This window comes from Mchenga conophoros, linkage group LG5 (assembly GCF_057382185.1).
Source record: "Mchenga conophoros isolate Kocher_MC1m ecotype Shallow Benthic linkage group LG5, M_conophoros_male_GT1.1, whole genome shotgun sequence".
In the NCBI taxonomy this organism is placed as follows: domain Eukaryota; kingdom Metazoa; phylum Chordata; class Actinopteri; order Cichliformes; family Cichlidae; genus Mchenga; species Mchenga conophoros.
This window is the reverse complement of record NC_140530.1, coordinates 19,351,206-19,373,333: the sequence shown is the minus strand read 5'-3', so window position 1 is coordinate 19,373,333 and position 22,128 is coordinate 19,351,206. Positions and strand designations below refer to the sequence as shown.

Genomic DNA, 22,128 nt, shown 5'->3' with positions numbered 1-22,128 from the left:
AAGCGGTGTTTCTAATGACCCCCCGCCTCCCCCATGATACTATATTTCTAAATCTCAAAAGAAGAAAATGAAATGGGGTTAAGGCATTCTTAGAAGTCTTTTTTCGTGGAGAGGTGGGGATGAAAGTGGATGAGCGCTAACGCAGAGAGGTGGGTGTGCGCACGCTCCCGCAGACTGAGTCGCTTCATTCATTTGAGTGGCCGAGCTGCTCTAAGCGTACTGCGCTCACCAAGCTTGGAAAAAGAGGCTTTTAAAACGGGGATCATGAGAGGCTCCTACACTCTACGAAACGCGCAGGAGAGGCCAGGTAGGACGCTGAGTCCTGTCTTTTATTTTTCGTTATTTGCTCCTTTGTACGTGACGTTGCCGCGAGTCTTCGCTGGCACGGAGTACAGAGTGTGCTGTACGCGAGCAGCTGGGCTAACGGGCGGATGAAGTAAACAAGTGTGTGTCACGTAGGCTTGCTCCGGAGCTGTCAGCGCTTTCAGCCGTGCAAATGAGAGAGGCAGACTGCGGGGCAAGCCTAGGAAATGTGTAAAAGACGACTGCTTTCAGATGTGTTGCAGTAAATAATGGATTTTTGTTACTTTTTAAGCGCTTTGGCAGCAGCTTCCTGCAGAGTCGCTGCAGCTGTTGCTTAGCTAGCTGCACGCAGCTGACAGCCATGGGAAGGAGAGCAGAGACTTGTAAACACTGTTATCACAGGGTCATAGTAGTTATGTGTCAAACATCACGCCCCAGACTCATCCCTATTACTGCCTGGGCTGTGATTCGGGAATATCTGATACATTTCTGGAGCTGGCCGTTGATCTGGCACTGCTCAAACTTGAAAAAGTTGATGGTTAGGAGATAATTATGAGCATACTGGTAAAAGGAGAACGTCTGGCTCTTCTTGCATTCACTATGACCTCCGGGTAGCTTTGTCCTCTCCCACGTGGCTTCATAAGTTTGTAATCCATTAACCAGTTATAAGAAAACGTCACTCTTGCTGTTACACCAGGGTCTCAGAGACGTGTGGATCTTTATTAGCAGTAACTCGATGATTTCCAAAAGCACCTCCTGTGAAGTCATTTTATTAACACGTGCTGTGCAGCAGGGGATGGTGCACAAGGACTAAAAGAGATTTCAAAGTCTAAACAGACGCTCAGGTTTTGTCACTCACTGCTTACTACTCTGTTTACTTCTGCTTGCTGTTCTTGTTCCTCCATTACTCGTTTGCACTTGTGCATAACAGCGGCACTTGGCCTAGTTCTAATGCTATGTCCCATATAATACAACGTTTATATTTACTATAGGAACAGGCTCTTATGTAATTCTATTAGTCACGTATCCCGATGAGTCTGTTTAACGTTGCATAAGACACCATGCAGGCAGGTACACAGATTTCCTGCCGTTCTTTTTCGCAGCTGTGGTCACGGAGGTTTAAATGTGTGCAGGCTGAGCTGCTGTGGCAGGTGTACGAGGGATGAGCAGAGCTCAGGCTGCACTGGTGAGGAGACGTGCTTCACTGGCTGTCCTTATTATGCATAGACACAGAGTACACAGAGAGAGGTGGGGCTGGGCAGAAAAACAGGAAAATCAAACTGGAGTCAGTCTATCTGTGTGCAGCTGATCTGTTTATACTGAGGGGGCTGTTTAGTGTGGCGATGGCAGCTGATGTGCATATTAAGCTGCCCTTGCTGTTTAACAATAATCACTGCTACTCAGAGTGGAGGGTTGGAAAGGCACTGAGTTGTCTTAGTCATGAGCACCAATATGTGGTTATAACTGCAGATTGGCTAGGAATATGTTCCAGCATGTGCAGCAGAGTCTTAACAGATTATATCATTATGTTTAGCCACAATAGCTGTAACTCCCGCAGGATATTTATCTCTGGGGCTCAGAGGCTGCCTCAGACGCTGCAATAAGACCGCCTTCTTTCACCATCCTTCTCTCTGTAATAAAATACCATAAAAAAATCTTTATATTTGGACATTTTCATATCCTCCAGATTGTGGCTCTAAATCCCTCTAGTCCCTTCTTAAAGGCTTGGTCTCACTGTCCCTGCACTTCCCTCTCCCTCCTGCCCTCCCTCTCTCCGTCTGCTCTATATCTAGGTGAAAGTTCACCCGCTCACACAGACTTGCAGCGAAGGCTTGATGCAGGCTGAGGCTGTGTCATGTTTATGCACTGAGTGTGCAGCTCCACAGTGCTCTAATCTAGCTGCTGTTTTTGCATGTGAGAGAATTCAACCTCAAGGTCGTTGGAGGTGTTTTTGATGTGCCTTACTTGGTCTTTGTTAATCACCCCCGGATGAGACGTCTCCTCTGTTCTGCACACTATTTAATTAAGTATGAACCGACAAAATGATTCTGGGTCACACCATTCATACAGATTAGTTACAAAGATATTACTCTTTTAATCTGTGTTAATTGACAAAAGCAGCACATTGGCAGCATATTTGAAAAGCAGAAACAATAAAAAGGCTCTATTTTTAGCTTCTCTGCTGTGAAGATTTGCTGATTTTTGCTGGCTTAAAGGTGATTGAAAAGGAATTTCAATCACCTTGAACACAGGAAATTGTGAGCAACATTTCGTGTGATTTTTCAGTCCTTTATCGGAGTCAAAATGGAATCAAATGCTTAATAAAGCAGACAAGACCACAGACTTTTAATAGCTTGACAGCTTCAAGCATTATCACTCAGCAGTGTAGACAAATCCTTTCAGATGAGTCCGAAAATCAAACTCTGTCTTTTTAGGATTATCTTGTTGCCAATTTCCTACAGTCTAAAATGAGCCAGAAGGGCAAACACTGAGTAAAAGTACCCGAACAGGAATTTGATAATGGTCATTGAGAATTTCCAGCTTACCTCTTAAACAGTGAAACCATTGGGACAGCCTGGGATCAATTTCATCTACAATGTCATGTTCTCTAATGAATGCGTGTTTTTTACATGGTCAGCAGGAAGCGAGGTCCTGATGTGTAGAAGTAAAATAACCGGGCCTACAATGATATTCGGTTATGGAGTGAACATAATTTTTCTTCTGTATGATGCTTGATGCACAACACACATCCAGTGACATAAGGTAACTCCTCAGTGGTCGTCAACATTTCAAGGTGCTAAATATGAGTGTTTTGTATTTTTAAAATGTCTGTTACTCCCAATCAGCTTTTCCTTATTGTCATGGTGGTACTTGATAACCTTGAGCTACCCCTCCAGTGCATCTGCCTGCAGACCAACTCAGACTCCACCGTGTTGGATTGCAGATATCTATAACAGTCCTTGTTGTGGTGGTGCAGGAGGGGAAACTCTAACCAGAATCTGCAAGCTCACCACGAGCTACAGAGCAGAACAACGACTACCCAGCAAGTCCAAAGATGGTGGTGTTGGAGTCTATCTGAGGGAGGAAAGAAATCAGGGAATGCCTCAGCCGCAGGGATTGAAAATAGGCCAGGTCATCTTTATTCCATCACTCTTAATTTGGATCATATTCGGTTTGCAGGACGGTTTCATGTGTATTTAACAGATTTCAAAGCCATCTCAAACAAGCTGCTTCGAGCAAGAAGACAGAAAGAAAGTGTTCTCAAACCAAAGCAATCCACGTGAAATATGGGTTATAAAGGCTGCTGTTTGGCACTGGTTGTGTAAATTCGGGGTGAACTTTGGCCCACATTAGATTGGAATCTGTTACATATTCCTCTAAATGATGCTGCGGGTCAAAGCCTATATTTAGGGAAAGTAGGATCATAGTGGCCCAGAAACAGGACTGCCATCTGCTCTCGTCTGCAGCCCACATGAACAGAGTTTCAAATCCAGATACTTTTCACTTAGAGATCTTCTGAGATGTTTTTTGTGGAAGAAATTATGAAAGCAGAGGAGTAGACTTAGAACTTGTACATATACCAAATATTCATACATACATACAAAGAGTTTGTTAAGGATTATATTGAAAAGGTCAAATGTCTCGGGTCATTGCAGGTCATTAGATGCTGTATTTTAGCAGGATGAATTTAAAGACTAATTTATATAGTCGTTACTGGACATTATGTATTTGTTATTCATTTATAATTTACATTTATCAGATATGTCACTTGTGTTGTTTGTGCCATTCAACAGATTAAACTGACACAAACTTTCCAAGAACTCAGACTCTGAGTGATTGAAGAATAACTTTTACTGTCCCTAAAAGCCTCCCTAGGCTGTAGCATGCATGCTTGAGTGCTTTTATTTGCTTAGAAAGCCAAATGTTTGAGCATGTCTGTTGATTTCCTGAAGCCCTGAAGTGAAAGGCTGATGGGATTAGTGCTACTGACATGCTGACTGCTCTCAGACACTCCTGCCTGCTGACCTTTTGCCTAATGACCTCTGGTGACACTATAAACGTCTCCTTACAGATTTGTCCTCATTGTAGGGCCTGCTTTGGTGAAGCACAGCGCCCTCTGGTGTCAGAACCTTGGTATTATGTTTGGGCTTGTCAGCATTGAGGATAAACGATGATTACAGGATGTTATTGAACTGACATGACTCACTTATTACTTAAAAGTGCAATTTGAGTCTTCTGTTCATCTAAATTTGTCACTGAGTTTAATCTGGGGCTGCAGGATTGATCTTTTCCTGCCTCTGCAGGTTTGTGCTGCCGTCTGCATTTTCTCACAGGTTCCCATTTATTGTTTGAGACATAAAAACTGTCAAGCAAGCACATTGTGGCTTCTGACTTTGACTTTTACCCAACTTATTTTCAGTTTATTTATGATGCATGGTAGACTTTACTACAAGTGGGAGCAAATAACTGATTCACACCTACCTAACAGAAAATTAATCTGCTTTTTTTTGAGAAACAGAGAGAAATGTGACGATGTGTTGGTCCATGTCCATGTAAGTTATCCTCCTCAGACCCGAGCTCTTGGTTTAGATGCATTTTAGATGTGATGACTTCGATCTGATGAGAATATAAACTTATCCTATTTGAACAGGAATTTGTTACATTGTTACATAATTGCTGTAGCTTTTTAAAGTATTTGTGTTTTTAAGACAACACACTTATTTTTCAGTATAACACAATAATGTCTGTCTCTGTGTTAGCACTGAGCTGAAGTGGACATATGAGTATTGGACTGTTGCTGTATATGTTACCCCGGGCCATCTACTTAGTGCCTTTTGTGGTATTTCTTACTGTAGCTATGGTAATGTTACACAGCTCAGCTGCAAACCCTACCTCAGTGACTGTTTCACCACTTAATTGATGGCTTTAAATTGTCTGGCAAAACTGAGGTGCTTGTGTTCGACTCTGTTTGCGGTCGGTCAACGCATTGGCCAGAAACATCAAATCCTCAGCTAATCTTGGAATTATTTTCCTGTCTTCAAGCTCATTCTTGTCAAGCTCAGTCTTTACTGTCACTCAGTAAAAAACCAGGCTCCTGCCTAAATACGCAAAGCTGCTAAGGCCTTATTCCAACCGTCGGCCTCTCTTGTTTAACTCTTTCACGCTCTTATTTTAAATCCAGAGGCGACTACACTTTGGAAGTTGTGGGGCTTAAACTTTGGAAAAGCCTTCCTCTTTATATCAGTTTGGCTGAATCAATGTTTTGTTTAAAACGACTGCTGAGAACTAGTTTTTCACAGGTTACCATTTCCTTAAATCCTTGGCCTGTTACGTTTGGCTAAGTAATCACTTATGCTTGAATCGTGTTTATGTACTACTATATGTTGGGGTGGTAAATACATGTTTTTTGACAGACTTTAAAGCTATTTGTAAATGTGTGTTTAAAAAGTAAAAATGAGGATAGTTATTGTTATTCTCCCCGCTTTTTATTTTATTTTTATCGTTTTTATTCAGAAACCCCTAGGCTTTTCTTATATCATTTTATATAACAGTAAAAATAAACTACTATAATTTGTCAAACACTAATACTATACTATACACTATATTCGTGTTTATTAACCAGTTTCATTTTTTGTTTAAAAAAATATTTACATCTATCAGACGGGAGTTTCTGCTGTATCTTACTTTGCTGGCAACTTTTGCCACATGAAGCATGTGTGATCAGTGAGGCCCGTGACTGGGTCGTGTAAAGCTGAGGCTTCCATGGTTTTCACGATGATGTTGAGCTGAGCTCCCAGTAGTCCGCATGCCCTTCTTTCCTGCCAATGCGCCTCTGCTATTGGCTGCTGGGCCTCTCGTTCCATTTCTGATTGGCTCAATTTCTTGCTGCATTCACTGCCCATGTGTGCTTCATGTGAACGCCTAAAACTTGTTTTTCACTTAGCGTCTTCGAATCGTACGTACGTAGTTCACGAGTCATTACGGTAACTTGTAAACAGTCGCGTTTTCGTGGATTTTTATTTTTATTTATTCATTTATTTATTTTACAGATGGTGGATGCTTGTGATATTTTCAACACAAGACGCTAAGAAAAATGCTTCACAAGACTTTAAAACACAAAATGGTCAATAAAAGCATTGAACTTTATATGACCCTGGAGTGAATTGAGTATTTGCTTGATTGAGTATTATTTGGGTAAACATTATAATGTCTTTGGAGTATTTTGTCTGTTATTAACACAATTGCATTTGAATTCTTCAAACTCAGTTGGGGCTCTTAATCAGACTTCCATACGCAAAATCATGGTGGGAGTTTTTATGTAAGCACCTGGGATAATACTGTCACGTGAAATATGTAAATACATTAATTCACGCTAACATGGGGGAAAAGACGACTGAAGTATCGTTACAACCTGTACCGGGACATTTTGTTTTCTTCCCTCCCTCGCTTTCCGTTGCGCTCAGTATCCAGTCCTTACGGTAATGGGGAAACTGCTGTTCCTCAGCTGATATATAACATCTACCCCCCTGCAGAATTTCAGTGCCAGGCTGAAGCCCACCGCCTCAGTTTGTTTTCAGGAGGGTAACGTAAATGACCCAACAACCAGGATGATAGACAATCAAGAGTTTATGGTGGAGGGTTACCCGCGGGAGCTCACCCAGAACCCGCTCAGGAAGATCTGGATGCCGTGCAAAAACGGCCACATCGCTCATAGACGTGGTAAGATGCAGCAGGTCGTCAAGTGCGCAAAGGATGTGTGTCGGAGATGCGATTTCACTCATCTGTGGATATGATCTCGTCTCTGGTCTCTCTCATTTTTGTTCTGTTTTGCACGTTTAATGGTCAGATTTGTGCTTGAACTTATCACATTACGCACGGCTGGTTGAGATGTTGCGTGCTCGGTAATGTTGCATCAGGCGCATCTTGTCTGGTCCATATTTCTCCTGACATCACATGCAGGGAGTGGGATTCTGAATCAGCTTAGCATCCGATTACACAGGTCTACTCCTTATGTTACTGGGCAGCTGTCCTGTAATGTGACCCGGGTGCTTGGTTTTGTGTCTGATTTTCTCTCTCACTTTTCTTTTCTTTTTTTTTTTAATTTTTTTTTTTTTTTTGCTGAGTCATTGTCTGCCTTCCCCAGAGCTGTTTTTAGTTTTAGTTAAAAAAGCTATAGCTAGTCCAGTCCCGTTTTGGCATAACACACATCAGTGACCATGTAATAATATTATGCTGCATGAGTCTCCTTAGACATCAGTCTAAATTTCCTTATCTCAAATGTATTTGATGTGTGGGACTGTCTCAGTACTTAAAGATATTCCTATGGATGTTTCTTTTTTTGCATAAGCAGGTTTGTTTTTGTTTTTTTTTACTATACAAACAAATAACAGCAAAAAAGTAATTAGTAACAGAAGAAAAACGGAAATTGCTAGTTTAAGTCTTTAATTTAAACACTTGTTTGGGGCTGTAACAAGCAGACCTTTGTGGTGGTCCAGCTGAATTTCAGCCAAGTCTGAGTTGTTGCGACTGCAGAGCACAAACCTGGCATTTTCCCACCTAATTAATCAGCATGTGCTGCTGGTTAGCTATTAAGGAAACATGTAGGCTTCTGTTCTGCTGTCTGAATTTATGTGCTCCTCACAGCCTTGTTTTTAGCTGCACTTTTAATTGTCATTTTTTCTTCATCTCGGCCTGTCTCAGACATGTCGGAGCTGGCCCCCAGCTCTCATAGAGCCCAGCGAATATAAAATGCACATGAAGGATTTTAGTCTGAAGCACGTGGCTTGCATTTTTAAGCAGTCTCATTGTTTTACCTCATCTTTATTCTGTAGCAGTGCATATAACTGTTACAAAAAGGGTTTTTTTTTTCTCCAAAAAAGCCCTCTAGACTAATTGGTGTGAATTATTGTTGATCACCAAATTAAATACGTGAAAAGCTTTCAAATTTAGGTTCTTTTGTCTCTCCGTCTCTGTCAGTGTGCATGACAAACTGCCCGACCCTCATTGTGACAGTTGGACTTCCAGCCCGAGGGAAAACCTACATTTCAAAGAAGCTCACACGCTACTTAAACTGGATAGGCGTGCCAACGAAAGGTAGGAGCCACTTCCTTAAAATCATGCATAAAGTGACAACCAACATTGCTCTGTGTAAACATGACAGCCGTCTCTCAACAGAGTTCAATGTTGGCCAGTACCGGAGGGAGTGCCTGAAAATCTACAAATCCTTTGAGTTTTTCCGTCCAGACAATGAAGAAGGCCTAAAAATCAGACGGTGAGTCTGCACATGGTTTTCTGGATGTCATGCAAAGTTTCATTCCAACCATTCCACCAGACTTCACCCATGTGTTGAAGAGAGGAGAGCTCAGCTGTGAAATTACCTGCTGGGTTGATCGGTCAGATTGAAAACCTGGTAGCTTTCAGCTATTGTTGGCACATGGATTAACCGCTACAGCTTGGTTTCATGTATAAAATAATACATTTTTCTTTCACGATGTAAAAAAGAATGCAACAAAGACCTAGAATAATCCCAGTACAAATCTGAAATGTAAAAATCTCTCGTGTCTTTCCACAGTCAGTGCGCTTTGTCAGCTCTTAATGATGTACGGCAGTACCTGAGCGTCGAAGGAGGACAGGTTGCGGTGAGTCCTTGATTCTGTCCCTGACGTCTGCTGTAATCCTAGAACACAGAAGCATATAGAACGGCTGCATAACGCTTGTTTTTCCATGTTGTTTCAGGTCTTTGATGCCACTAATACAACAAGAGACAGAAGAAGGACCATCATCATGTTTGCTGAGCAGAATGGATACAAGGTATGTTTAAAGCAAGATGGTACTCTCTTTTTCTTTTTTTTTAAATTTGGATTGGCGACCTCAAAGTTAGCTGTATTTTCTTGTCATTTCAGGTATTTTTCGTGGAGTCTGTGTGTGAAGACCCAGAGGTCATTGCCCAAAATATAGTGGTAAGCTTTGTCTCCTTTCATTGAATCCAGTAGAATCAAAACAGGACTTTTTAAAATTTCTGATATACTTCCCCAAACATTGGCTGCTGAGTCCAAAATAAAAATCAAGAGAAAATTTAGCTTTAAAGTTCATCAGAACTGAGTTGCAGACATAGACTTTATATGAAAGATGGATGTAGCTGCTGTAGCATCACCAGTTGGTTAGTGAAGTCCAGTTTTGAAGCTTCGTGTTGAGCTTTTTAGAGTGCTGCTGTCTTGGTGTTTTTGAAAACACACATCATGATCGAGGTGTGGATGGGACTCAGAAAACAAGGATGCTCGCCTGAATGGTTGTTTAGTTGTTGCGAATGAGTCTTGAACCAAGCTTAGACTTTAAACTAATTACGAAGGACTTCACTGAGGTTGCAGACCAAGACAGAGAGAGTCAGCATGAGGCAGCAAACTTCCCCTTCCTTGTTTCGTCTGCTCAAATCCTCTCCTTGTGTTTCCTCTTTGTAGCAAGTTAAGCTGGGAAACCCAGACTACATTGACTGCAACTCAGATGAGGCCATCAAGGACTTCATGAAGAGAATAAAGTGTTATGAGTCATCCTACCAGCCTCTGGATGAGGTTCTCGACAGGTGACGACATACAAAACATGAAAGCGCTGGATTTTCAGCTGGATTTCTTGCAACATGAGTTAAACATTAGGTTTGATGTATGTAGATGTTGAACAGTAGGCTCTGAAACAGGGATGCAGTTCTCCTTTCAGTCATGAAAACAAATGGAGCTAGAGTTATTTAATTTTTTTGCATTTTGCACATTTTACCTCCATCTTGTATCTGGGCTTGTTTTGCTTCTTTTCACAATGGAGCGGGTTTCTGTCTTTATCAGCTGCACATCTGCTAGTTAGGTCATGGCTGCAGTTACATGAGAGGGTCAAATTTTAGGATAGCCCTACCCTCTCACAGTGTGACCCATCAGTAGAGTGGATGAAATCAGTTCAAGCTCACAGGTGATTAACAGAGCGTCTCGTTTCAGGGATCTGTCCTACATAAAGATAATGGACGTGGGCCGTCGTTACCTGGTGAACCGTGTCGTTGACCACGTCCAAAGCCGAATTGTCTACTACTTGATGAACATCCACATCACACCGCGCTCCATCTACCTCTGTCGCCACGGTGAGAGCGACCTCAACATCAAAGGACGCATCGGAGGAGACTCGGGCTTGTCTGACAGAGGAAAAGAGGTCAGTGTCTGTGCATGTAGAGAAAATATGGCAGCACATATGTTTCAAATCACCGAGTTGATCTAATGCATCCTTCTGTGGTGCTCTCTTGCTGTCCAGTTTGCCAAACGTCTGAGGAATTTCCTCCAGGAGCAAAACATCAAAAATCTTAAAGTGTGGACGAGCCAGATGAAGAGGACAATCCAGACCGCGGAGATCCTTGGAGTGTCGTACGAACAGTGGAAATCTCTCAATGAAATCGACGCTGTATGTCCACTTCAAGTTTTCCTTACTTCTGTGCAAAAGCCTCTGTGGAAACATTTGCGTAAATGCTGAACATGTTTCCTCCTCTCTTTCCACAGGGCGTGTGTGAGGAGATGATGTACGAGGAAATCCAAGAGCGTTACCCTCTGGAGTTTGCCCTGAGAGACCAAGACAAATACCGGTACCGCTATCCGAAAGGAGAGGTGAGCATAAAACTTATTTTTTAAGGATTTTTTTGGTTGTTTGAGTTTTAAAAACAGTTGAGTGTGACTGATCTGCGAACCTCATTCAGTCATATGAAGACCTGGTTCAGCGGCTGGAGCCTGTGATCATGGAGTTGGAGAGACAGGAGAACGTTTTGGTGATTTGTCACCAGGCAGTCTTGCGCTGTGTTCTTGCATATTTCCTGGACAAGACTGCAGGTAAGAAGGACTCAAAGTAGGTAGTTTGAAGTTTTTTTTACTTTACCATCAGAGTATGCTTTTTAAAGTCTGAACCTGAAACTTACTATAACTTTCTGTCACCACAGATGAGTTGCCTTATCTTAAGTGCCCTTTGCACACAGTACTGAAGTTGACACCAGTGGCTTACGGTAAGTTCTGTAAATTAAAAAGCTTCTAACACATTCACAGTTATGCATGAGTCCTTAAATTCTATTCTTGTTGTATCAGTGGAAACAAAATTTCAGCTTGTATTAACTTGTATCAAAAGCAGTTAGATGTAAACTTTAAGATAAATATTGTGAAAATGTTTATCAAAATAAAACACCTAAGATATTAAAAATGGCTTGCCAGTGGGCGTGAACATAATATTATATTTATTTAGTATATTTAAAAAGGAACATTTCTGTATTATAAGTAACTACTGTTTGCTCTTACGCAGGATGTGAAGTGGAGTCTTTCTGTTTAAGCGTGGATGCTGTAAACACACAAAGAGACAGACCAGAGGTAGGTGTCACCAGCAGCACTCAGACCTTTGACCTCACTGCATTTTTACCCTGTGACCCACAACTCAGTCAGGAGGCTCCCTCACACTGTATACATTGGAACCACGACAACAAATAATATTCAATGAAACAAATGATACTCAGGCAACATTATTACAAAAGTTTAGATTCTCTAAGCTGCGGACTCAGTGGTGTTTCACACTCTTTAGAGAAAAGAATTCATATAAAAATAGAATTTAAAGTTTGGGTTAGTCTGTGTGCAGATTCAGTATAAGGTTTTAGGGTTTAGAATAAATTTGTGTCTGTATGTATTGCTGATGCTCATTTCACAGTACAAACAGGGGTCTGAGGGATCTGAATGGAGAATCCAGAGAATTGATCTGTCAGTTGGCTGTAATTTTGTATCTGCTGATATCTAATCTCAGAGCACAGGTTACCGTGGCGATATCCTGCTGAGAACAAGCCTATTCATTTATGTCCTCTGTAAAGGATGTTTGTTTTTGGTCTATATCTTTTGATTTATTTGAGCTATGCTAATAAATCCTGACTAGGGATGGGTATTGATAAGATTTTCACGATTCCGATTCCATTTTCAATTCTGTTTAACGATTCGATTCTTTATCGATTCTTTTTAAAAAAGGAGAACACTAAGGTCGATTAGCTTAGAACTTTGTTTTACATCTTCTCTTTGAACAAGATAGAAATTTAGAAGTAACATGGCCTTACAAACCCAACAGTGAGATCTTAAGAGATCCACAGCCTACGGCTCTTCAATGGTGTGTCACAGGGTCCCCAGGAAAAAAATTGTAAATGTAAAATAATAAAATAAATATTCTTCTGTAGCAATTACACAAGAATATAATATAATATAATAAGAATATAATATAAGAATGTTCCTGCCTACAATTAAACACATTCACTTACCAAAAATCGGGGGCATCTGCTGTGGCAAATGGGTTCAAGCCTTTTACCACAAACTTAGACACTGCTCTGTGACGTTCGTCTATCCTGGCCTGAAAGGAGACGCTACCGGTAGACTGCAGCGACAACTGCCAGCGAGCGCCAGCCAGACTCGGTCTGTCTCTCTCATCATGGTCACCTAAATGCACAGTAATGGCAGGTTTTGTAATAAGGCAGATCGCACTAACATAATATGCACTGTTAGTTGATTATTTACCTGCCGCATTAACGGGAGAGGACGTACAAACGTTACCGCTGCTGCTGGGTTGAGATTCACGAGTGTGGAGCGCAATTTAAAAACACGACATTCACTTAAGGTTATCGTGTGTTTTGTGAGCAAATGCTTTTGCATATTCGTAGTGTTTCCTCCCTTAAATGAAGTATCTACTTTGCAAGTATTGCAAGTTGCCCTGTTGTCATCCGTTCTCGTAAAGTTATAACCAAACTTTTGAGCGTTTGAGCCGCTTGGGTGCTGTGTTTCCTGCCAGGTAAATGACGCTCCGCAACGTGGTGACGTCATTCGGGGCGACTGGAATCGATAAGGGAATCGTTTTCAAAAATGGCAAACAATTCCAAGGAATTGAAACAGTGGGAACCGGTTCTCAACAAGAACCGGTTTTCGATACCCATCCCTAATCCTGACGTACTAAACAGAGGACATCCTGGGCTTTCCATTGATATCTCTGCTTTTAGCTCCAAAACTTCAGTGGGAAGAGGAATTTTTCCTCGGTTCTCAGGAGGATGTATTCCGATAAGAAGTGAACCACCTTCGTAGTAGAGAAAACAAGGGTTAACCAGTCCTGTTTCATATTACAGACCTTTGGTCTCTCAAGAGGCACAACACCTATTCCAACATTTACTGTAGCTCTCACTCCTGAGCAGGCCTAGCAGTCAGTACTAATCCGTCTGTTTCTTCTTCGCACAGCGATTGTAAACTTTCAGTCACACGTTCACTGTCCATCCTCCAGTGATCCCTGACAGCAATCAAAACAACTGTGAAGTCGCTTATTATTGACATTTCTACCTCTTTTCTCATCAGCTATGACTTTGATTTTTTCCTCAGGTTTGCCATCTGAGTAAGAGCTGCATGCTCAGATGGCTGTTTTAGGATAACTAAATGTGTGCGCTCATGAACATGTACCAATAGCTTTGTGTTAGATTGTGGTTGTGTGAGACGTTGTGCTTGGAGTTAGGCAGGTGGTTGATATTGTCAGAGTGAGTAAAGGGTATATGTATGCTAGTCAAAAAAAAAAAAAAAAAGAACAGAAATTGCACGTTTTATGCTGTGAAGTACATTTTAAACTTTGTTTTAAATCTACTTTCTCAGCACATGATGTTTTCAGTTCTGGTTGATGTGTAATTTTACTGAACACAAGTGAACTCGTACACCTCAGCATTGATTCTGTTTACTGCAGTGGTCTCACTGACTGAAGTCGACCCATCCTGTGTTATTGTCTTAAGTTTAAATATGTAGCATATGTGTGAACACAATGAGGAAAAATAACAGGGGCACTCCTTCAGTGTTTTTAAGTTGTTTTAATGGCATTTCAAAAAAATTAATTTATTTCTGATTGTGGCTGATTTGTATTTACATTCATTATTTATAGACGTGTATTTTATGCATAATGTAGCTTGTTTTCTTAACTATGTGATGGAGACTGTTGCTTTAAATCTCAACATTGTTGCTGTTTCTAAAATGATTCAGTTTCACTATTGCGATCTAGGCTTTGTGTCTGTGCTACCAAAGTGAACATGTCAAACCTCCAATAGAACCAATAAGTTGTTTTACAAAAAATCAGCATTAATGTTAACTTGCTGCTGGATACAAAAAGACTGATTTAATTGAATGTAACATCATTTCTTCTCAACTGTGTTGAGTCTTGCACATTGTACACATAAAAATCTAGATAAAAATAAATATGTTTGTTTCTCACACTACTCTTTTGGTCAAAGTGTTTATTTTGTCAAAGCTAAATTACACAAAGTGATTACACTTAACGCAGAAAACTGACTTCAAGTCATACATGTCAGTGGGGTGTGGGTAGATGTCTGATCAGCGGCTGATATTAGCCGTTTGGCGATGTGTTAACACTGATGTTTATAACAGCTGAAAAATTTAAATTGAGTGTTGCTGTGGTATAATTTATGCATGGTTTCTCCACCAGAGGGCACTCTGCAGCTTCCCTGTTAGCAACACACATTTGGAAGGCCACAAATAACAACCAGCGGATCTGAGTAGCCGGGCTGAATAAATAACTACACATTACAAAAGTATCTGTCAGTGTACATGAATATTAGGTTTTTAAATAACCAAATATCAGTATTAACAAATCTGACATCAGTCGTGCTCGAGTGTGAAACGGAATAAGTTATCAATAATTAAGCTGTGTATCAATACTTGAAAATTAAATGCTAGCTTCTGTAATGCCCTTTTAACACACATTAAAAATCTGTTTGACTTTCGTACCGCTAAAGGCCTCTGGAATATGTTTTAATTATTTGAAATCAACAGTTTAAACAGATTTTTTTTTTCTTTTTCTTTAATGTCATCATTAAGAATCACTGTAGCTGCACTCACAAGGTCTGCTAGTACCACCTCATGAGACAATGGCTCATTCTTATACTGAATATGGAAATCAGGTAATTAATGAACAGGTGAATTAATGTAAAACTAAATGTAACTCAGTTTTTTCCTCTCGTCCCTCTTCCAGAATGTGAATGTGCAGCGCAGCACTGAAGACGCTCTGCAGACAGTCCCTGCTCACTTCTAACCTCCTCCACTTCCTGTTCCAGCCGAGACCTCATCTGACTGTTTTTTTTAGGATTTCTGAACAGCCTTCACGGTGCTGCTCAGCTGCTGAATGAGGCAGCTTTTTGCCTGTCTCAGAGACATCTTTTTACACTCTCACTGTAAAGCACTTTCTTTAAATGTCCTCCATTTTATACATTTATTTTAATCGCAAAGAGCTTGACTCTCTTTGGGGGGCAACAAAAGGCAGATGTGATTTTTGTTTTATATGTGGACCTTGTTAAAGGTGCAAAAATATTAACTTTAATCATTGTCTCCATGATTATATTAATATTTACTGTATAGTGGGCATTGTATACTGCCATATGGGCCTGTTGTTCGTTTCTGAAGGTGTTTTTATATGAAGAAAGAGAAGGAAAAAAAACACCAGAAAAAGATCGAGGACACTAATCACAAATTGCTTCTTAAGTGTTTTCCTTTTCTTGGCTGTTAACGTTTATTTTTTTTTTTTAACTAAATGGAAAAACGTGCCGTGACCGCGCTGTGTTATAAATGAAATCATTCCAGAGATTTAACAGCGAGCAACCCCCCCCCCTCCTGAAAAAACATTATGGGGGGGTTGAGATATTAAATGCATGCAGCGTGTTTTCTCAAAAACGTAAGCTGATATGCTAAAAATACGAAATGAAGCGCTTCCATTGTTGTAATCTTATATACAAATAGCTTTGTATATAAGACTAAACGTTCAAAGGCTGTTACATAAAGCATTTTAAATCACTCCAACCTTCACAAATGAAAAAGATTATAACATAAAACTGTGAAAACTGTAGGTGCATGTTTGTTAAATTTGTGTGTAAAAACATGTGTATTATACTTTTTGTGGGGTAATGGCTTATATTACTATACTGGGGGGAAAAATAACCCAAAATGCCTTTTGTGTTTCCAGCTGTTAGACCTCAATAAATTTGAATGTTTCTTGTAAAGAAAACTGGAGTTGTGTTTAAAGACTGAACAGAAATCACAGAAAATACAAAGCAGACTGGGTTTTTTATTCGTCTTCATTGCCAGCAAATGTATTCTTGTTTCATCGACGACAGACTCGTCTGTGTACTTGTGAACTACAGCAAGAATCATTATCCAATTGATTGCATTCATGGGTTGAAGTCTGTTGTAACAAAACAGGAAATTAATATGCATATAGTATATATATATATATTGTCTATATATTTAAAAAAATTAAATTATCTGGAAAAAAAAAGATCCATATTAGCCTGTGCTCATGAATATTGATAACTCTTTTTAAGGACCTGCCCTGACTCGTTATGTTCAAGGCAGAAATGAATGTTTCACACGTAAATCTTCAATATGTACAACCACCAACATTTCTGAGCACAGAGGGAATTAAAGTTTAAAGGCTAAAAGCTCATTGGCCTGTACATCATTACTGTACGTCTTATGTAGCTCAGCTTTTATTGGCTGATCATAGTTTGTCTCCTCTGATGTGAACGCTCCACAGTGACGGCCAAGATTGCAAAAGGAATGCATTTTTCCGAGTTTCTTCGGTCTCAGAACTGCAACAGAAGAACAAAAAGCAATGAAAATCATATTTTAACTCTTGGTCATCTTTATTTAAAGTTTTGCACGTGAAAGAATTACTGAAACTCACATTTTTGAGGAACTCCTCAGCGACGATGCGAGCCCTGGCATTGACAGACAGCTTCATTTCACTAATCTCCTTGTCAATTTCCTCCATGAAATGAATGACAAAGTCCACTAGCTTGTGCTTGTACATCTGTTCTGTGTGGAAATTGGTGATGAGAAAGCTGATGTCATAGCCCTGTGAAATTAAAGAGAACAGTAATGTTAACGATGATCTCATCACCACATTCACTTGAACTGAATGCTGTTGAGTTCAAAAAGTAATATAACTCTCAATACTTGAATCAATGAGCTTGTTATTTGCAACTAAACTTTATCTTTTATTTGTGGAAAACACTGGAGGTAAAAGGGCAGCTGCTATTTTAACCTAAAACAACTTTTAAGAACATGTCGCTACCTACATAACTATATAAAGTTTTTGTGTTTAATAATGTTTATGACACTTAAAGGTTCATAAAAGTTTTTATTTTTAATTTTCCTCTTGAACACTGCCCACCCCTTACATACTACATACAAATACTTAACGAAAAGATAAACAATTAAATGACAGGAAAGCTCACAGTAAATTAAGAAAACATTATCTTTCATAATTACAGGACAGTCTGTGCAATGACCTATCATACGATTTTCTGTATTTTTGCACATTTATCATGTGCTAAATGACCCATTTGTGGCATTTATGCACCTATAACATGTTATAGGCATTGCATCAGTTTAATTTCACAATACTAACATCTCATTTATATACACAAAATTATGAATGACATAATGGCACCATGTTGCCCAGCAACCACCTACCAACTGACTAAAATCCTCTGACTAAACAATACTGATGTACTGTATGTACTGATGATAATATCATTATTAGTAATAATAACAATAATAACAATGCGGGTTAAATTTGACGTTGTCTTTGGTTTCTTTTGGCAAATGAATTATAATAAACTATGTGTAGAAAGCTACAGAATTTAAAGCAGTTTTTTCATTTTTTAAATATTATAATTATTGTCAATGGCAACAAAATGCCCAACACCTCTAATAGGAACCATCTAAGTGTGACTGATGCATTTTCCAAGGCCACTTACCTCCACTGGTTTCCTCCTCAGGATGAAGAAGTTCTCTGCTCTCATCATCATGAAGCGCATGAACTTGTGGCACAGAATCTTCTCAATCTCATCGGCCTAGAACAAATTAGTTAATTAATGAAAAATAATAATGGGCATTATAAACAGCTGTGACGTTTACATGAGTGTGTTAATTACTAACATCTGGTGTAAGTCAGGGTCTGCACTCACCTGCTTGACAGCGATGCTGACTCTGACAGAGTTGATGGAGCCTTCGATCAAAACCTTCTCCTTGTCATTACGGCTGATGATTACAGGCTGGAGGAGCAACTCTTTACTGCTCCTAAAAAGAACCAGAGAAACACACACGCAGACTATAAACACTATAGATCCGTAGGCATTGTGATGTTAAACTCCTTCAAGTTTTACGCTGTTGCTAGGCTCACCTCACTTCCACTTCTGGCTTGTTGTGTCTCTCCACCACTTGTGAGGAGAAATTCTCCAGGCAGAGGGCGGCCTGCAGTGTGGCACGCACAGCGTTGAGATACGGGCGCAACGTTGCTGTCTGAGAGTGAAAATCGAAGAAAAAAAAAACAAGAGAATATTTTCTTAACCATGTCTGTCTATTCCCAGGTACAGCCAAGTGTGACTGGACAATGAGAGGTCATGAGTGTTTCATACAATTTCTCCTGCTTGCAATACTTGCTTATGTTCAAAAGGTATGTCAAGTCAAAATACAGTCCTGTCATTAACACCAAGATAAAGGTATCCATAACAGGAGAAAGAAACCACCAAGAAATCCACTACTGATGCTGGTGTAGAAGATATATAAAATCTCAATCAATAAGGGGGAAACCAACATAATACATGCAGCTGTTGTAACGCAGGTAGCTCTGAGTGACACTGATTCATTTTTGGCACATGGACGACAGGAGATTTATTTAAATCTACTGTAAAAACATCCCCAAAAGGAAGTTGTCAGCAACTGCAATTTAGCAACTTCCTGTTGGGGATGACAATGTGATGTGACAGACAGACGTTATAGTAGGGTTAATGAGAATTTCACCCCTTATTAGAAATAAATTGTGAGAGATTAGAATGGATGTGGTCAAGCGAGTCATCTTTAACCATATGTATGTGTACACCAAGAAAACATTCCTAACATGGTCGGGGTTTTCGGGGATGACTGTGGCTCCATCCAAAGAGCATGAAAGGGCTGAATTGTTTGCTCAGTATTAAAAATGATGTGAGTCATATGTTATGGCATTTGCACTCACCAGATCTAAACCCAGTTGAAAACCAAAGTAGGATTTTCAGTTGGCGAGTTAGCCCATAATGAGATACATATTGTTTGATGACACTTAAGGGATCCTCATCAAACATGTTTTTATTTTATTTTATATTGTATATTTTTTAACTGCCAAAAAATGGTAATGACTTTGTTCACTTTATCCTCTGATCACATCCATAAATCAAAGTCATCAATATCACAATGCAGCAAACACTCATTGGTCACTTTATTAGGTACACCTGTTTAGCTCCTTGTTAATGGAAATATTTAATTAGCAAGTCACATGGCAGCAACTCAGTGCATTTAGTCATGTGGACCTGGTCGAGCAATTTGCTCAAGTTCAAACTGAGCATCTGAGTGGGGAAGAAAGGAAGTTTTAAGTGAGTATTTCAGAAACTGCTGACTGACTGAGATTTCCCCACACATCCATCTCTAGGGTTTACAGAAAATGGTCCAAAAAAAAAAAAAAAAAAAGGAAAAGAAATATACAGTGAGCCGCAGTTCTCTGGGTGAAAATGCTTTGCTGATGCCACAGGTCAGGTGACTGGCCACAGTGCTTCAAGCTAATAGGAAGGCAACAACTAAAAAAACAAAACAAAAAAAAGAAACAAAACAAAAAACCTTCTCCAAAATTGGACAACGGTAGACTGGAAAAGCTTTACCGGTCTGATCAGTCTCAATTGCTGCTGACAGTTTCAACAGTCAGATGGTAACATCAACATTTGAGGTAAACTACATGAGAGCATGGATCCATCCAGCCTGGTGTCATTGGTGGCGTGATGGCATGAGAATATTCTCTTGTCACCAACTGAGCACCATTTAAATCCCACAGAGAGTACCCAGGTATTGTTGTATACAATGTACCCATCTTCTGATGACTGCTTCGAGCAGGATAAGACACCATGTTTCCTAGCTCAAAACATCTCAAACTGGTTTTGTGAACATGATGAGAGATCAGATATGAATCCAGTAGAGCACCTTTCTGATGCGGTGTAATAGAAGGCTTGGATCAAGAACATGCAATCAACAAACCTGCAGCAACTGTGTGATGCCATCGTGCCAAAATGGCCCAAAATCTGTGATGAATGCACCTTGTTCAATCTGTGCTATTAACATTCAAGGCACACCTGAAGCAAAACGTACTAGCAAAGTGTGCCTAAAAAGTGTTCGGTGAGTGTTGCCACATGCCCTACAAAAGTCAGTAAGACAAATAAAAATGTTAAAAGCTTTTATTCAAATATGCAACATGGCTTAGCAATAGAATATTTTTTTTTACATAAGCTCCAGAGGGTGCAGCACCTCCACCCTAAATCTCTCCTTATCAAACATTACATCAGGTCAGCTGTGACAACTAGCTCGCCAGATGCAACCCTCCCTTTTCAACACCGCAGACAGCACTGTACGCTATTTAACAATTAATATTACTACAGAGTAAGGACCTATCTGTTCACACCATCAGCATGAGCTATAACCAAACAGCAATCTGCCTTTTCTTTTAGCAAGAAAACTAGCTGGCTAAAATTAGCCTGTTAGCAATCCCGGTCACCTAGCTACTCTAAGTGTCACAAATGGGGAGTAACAAAATCCGTTTATGGGTGCATTTTCCGTTAACGAACGGCTACAAACCCAAAACCCACAACGCCGAATATGTACGACTATTCAGCTATGTCGTTTCATAAGCACATATGTCTAATTTCTCTTACCATTTCTCAGTGTCAGGAGAGGCGGCTAAAGGCGGAAGTAGCTGCACTAACGGAGTCTCTTCTGTGAATATTCCGGAAATTATCCGCTGCTGCCGCCGCTGTGATGATACTGTCGATCTGTAACCAAGCAAATACAGGGCCAGTATGGCTGATACCAGTATCGATAATAATACTTATAATTTATAAAGGAAGTGTAGCATTACTTATGTAGAAGTGTATCATGAGCTGTTTGTCATGACTTGAGAGTAATCATCATCAATTTGCAAATCTGAACATTCCACGATAATTAGTTAACGCAACAAACCACACCTTTCAGGTTTTCATGTATATCGAAACTATTACGTTAAAAAGGAAAGCAAAGTGAGTGTCTGTTGTAGCTAATTAACGTCTACCAACATTATAATGCACCGTAATGTGAAATGGAAATGGAGATGATATATCTTCAGGAGTGGGACCACACCTCCATACATGCCCCTTCCGGTTCTCTGTCTGACCCCTTGTACTACAAGCTGTTTGTTCAAATCCTAAATTGCCTCAATTTATGCTCACACCATCTGCCATTATCTACTAGAAACGCTGTCAAACCTTTGACAAATTAGAATTTAATCCCAGCTAGTATTTTAGTTTCCTTAAATGGTAAGTCATTCCAGTAAAGCAGCTATAATTGCTTACCTAACTGGAATGCAGCTTTTGCAGTTGTCAGTAACGCCTGAAGAGCCTGCGGCTATTACTGCTTTTTCCGGTATTCTTGCTTTGCCTGGAAAGCAGAACAAGAATACCAGATGCTCATTTGATTCCTTTCCAATTCTATTTTTTCAGAGTTTGAGAGTTCTGGTAATACACAGTACTGCATGGTACTGCTCAGTGACACACACTTTAGTAAGCCCTATGCTTATTTTGAACATGGATAAAAAGAAATGCTTTTATGTGAGCGAGGCCTGTCTGCAACAGGATGCATTGTTCTGTTGTATAAGGCCATTCCAACATGTTAGCAGTTATTCTGCGTGATTTCCATTTTTTCT

General features: G+C 40.0%; 2 protein-coding genes across 4 annotated transcripts; one reads left to right on the top strand and one right to left on the bottom strand.

The window, feature by feature from the left end:
• The first annotated feature begins 152 nt into the window (after window positions 1-152).
• On the top strand, window positions 153-16,377 carry pfkfb4b (6-phosphofructo-2-kinase/fructose-2,6-biphosphatase 4b). 3 transcript variants are annotated; one of them, XM_085273964.1, is made up of 14 exons: window positions 153-307; window positions 8,281-8,397; window positions 8,479-8,575; window positions 8,876-8,942; window positions 9,040-9,114; window positions 9,207-9,263; window positions 9,762-9,883; window positions 10,284-10,491; window positions 10,591-10,737; window positions 10,833-10,937; window positions 11,027-11,156; window positions 11,264-11,326; window positions 11,617-11,681; window positions 15,352-16,377. In XM_085273964.1, the coding sequence occupies exons 1-14, from the start codon at window positions 265-267 to the stop codon at window positions 15,409-15,411; spliced, it is 1,356 nt and encodes a 451-aa protein (XP_085130090.1). In that variant the 5' UTR covers window positions 153-264; the 3' UTR covers window positions 15,412-16,377. The 3 variants fall into 3 exon arrangements, with proteins under 3 accessions (XP_085130090.1, XP_085130088.1, XP_085130087.1); XM_085273962.1 differs by lacking the exons at window positions 153-307; window positions 15,352-16,377 and adding exons at window positions 6,322-7,023; window positions 13,566-14,578; XM_085273961.1 differs by lacking the exon at window positions 153-307 and adding an exon at window positions 6,327-7,023.
• Window positions 16,378-16,417: 40 nt separating this feature from the next.
• Window positions 16,418-21,374, bottom strand: arpc4 (actin related protein 2/3 complex, subunit 4). Its single transcript, XM_085273965.1, has 6 exons — window positions 21,107-21,374; window positions 18,559-18,677; window positions 18,344-18,455; window positions 18,134-18,229; window positions 17,056-17,226; window positions 16,418-16,960 (listed from the first exon to the last, which is right to left on the bottom strand). The coding sequence occupies exons 1-6, from the start codon at window positions 21,107-21,109 to the stop codon at window positions 16,955-16,957; spliced, it is 507 nt and encodes a 168-aa protein (XP_085130091.1). The 5' UTR covers window positions 21,110-21,374; the 3' UTR covers window positions 16,418-16,954.
• Between the last annotated feature and the right edge of the window lie 754 nt (window positions 21,375-22,128).

Excerpts from the sequence above, each read along its gene's own strand:
- pfkfb4b (XM_085273961.1), top strand. The coding sequence starts at position 6,912 with ATGATAGACAATCAAGAGTTTATGGTGGAGGGTTACCCGCGGGAGCTC. Across the intron at positions 9,884-10,283 it reads CTGGATGAGGTTCTCGACAG|GGATCTGTCCTACATAAAGA; the intron begins GTGACGACATAC and ends GTCTCGTTTCAG. Across the intron at positions 10,938-11,026 it reads ACCGCTATCCGAAAGGAGAG|TCATATGAAGACCTGGTTCA; the intron begins GTGAGCATAAAA and ends AACCTCATTCAG.
- arpc4 (XM_085273965.1), bottom strand. Across the intron at positions 18,456-18,558 it reads AAGCCAGAAGTGGAAGTGAG|GAGCAGTAAAGAGTTGCTCC; the intron begins GTGAGCCTAGCA and ends GGTTCTTTTTAG. Across the intron at positions 18,230-18,343 it reads TCAGCATCGCTGTCAAGCAG|GCCGATGAGATTGAGAAGAT; the intron begins GTGAGTGCAGAC and ends AATTTGTTCTAG.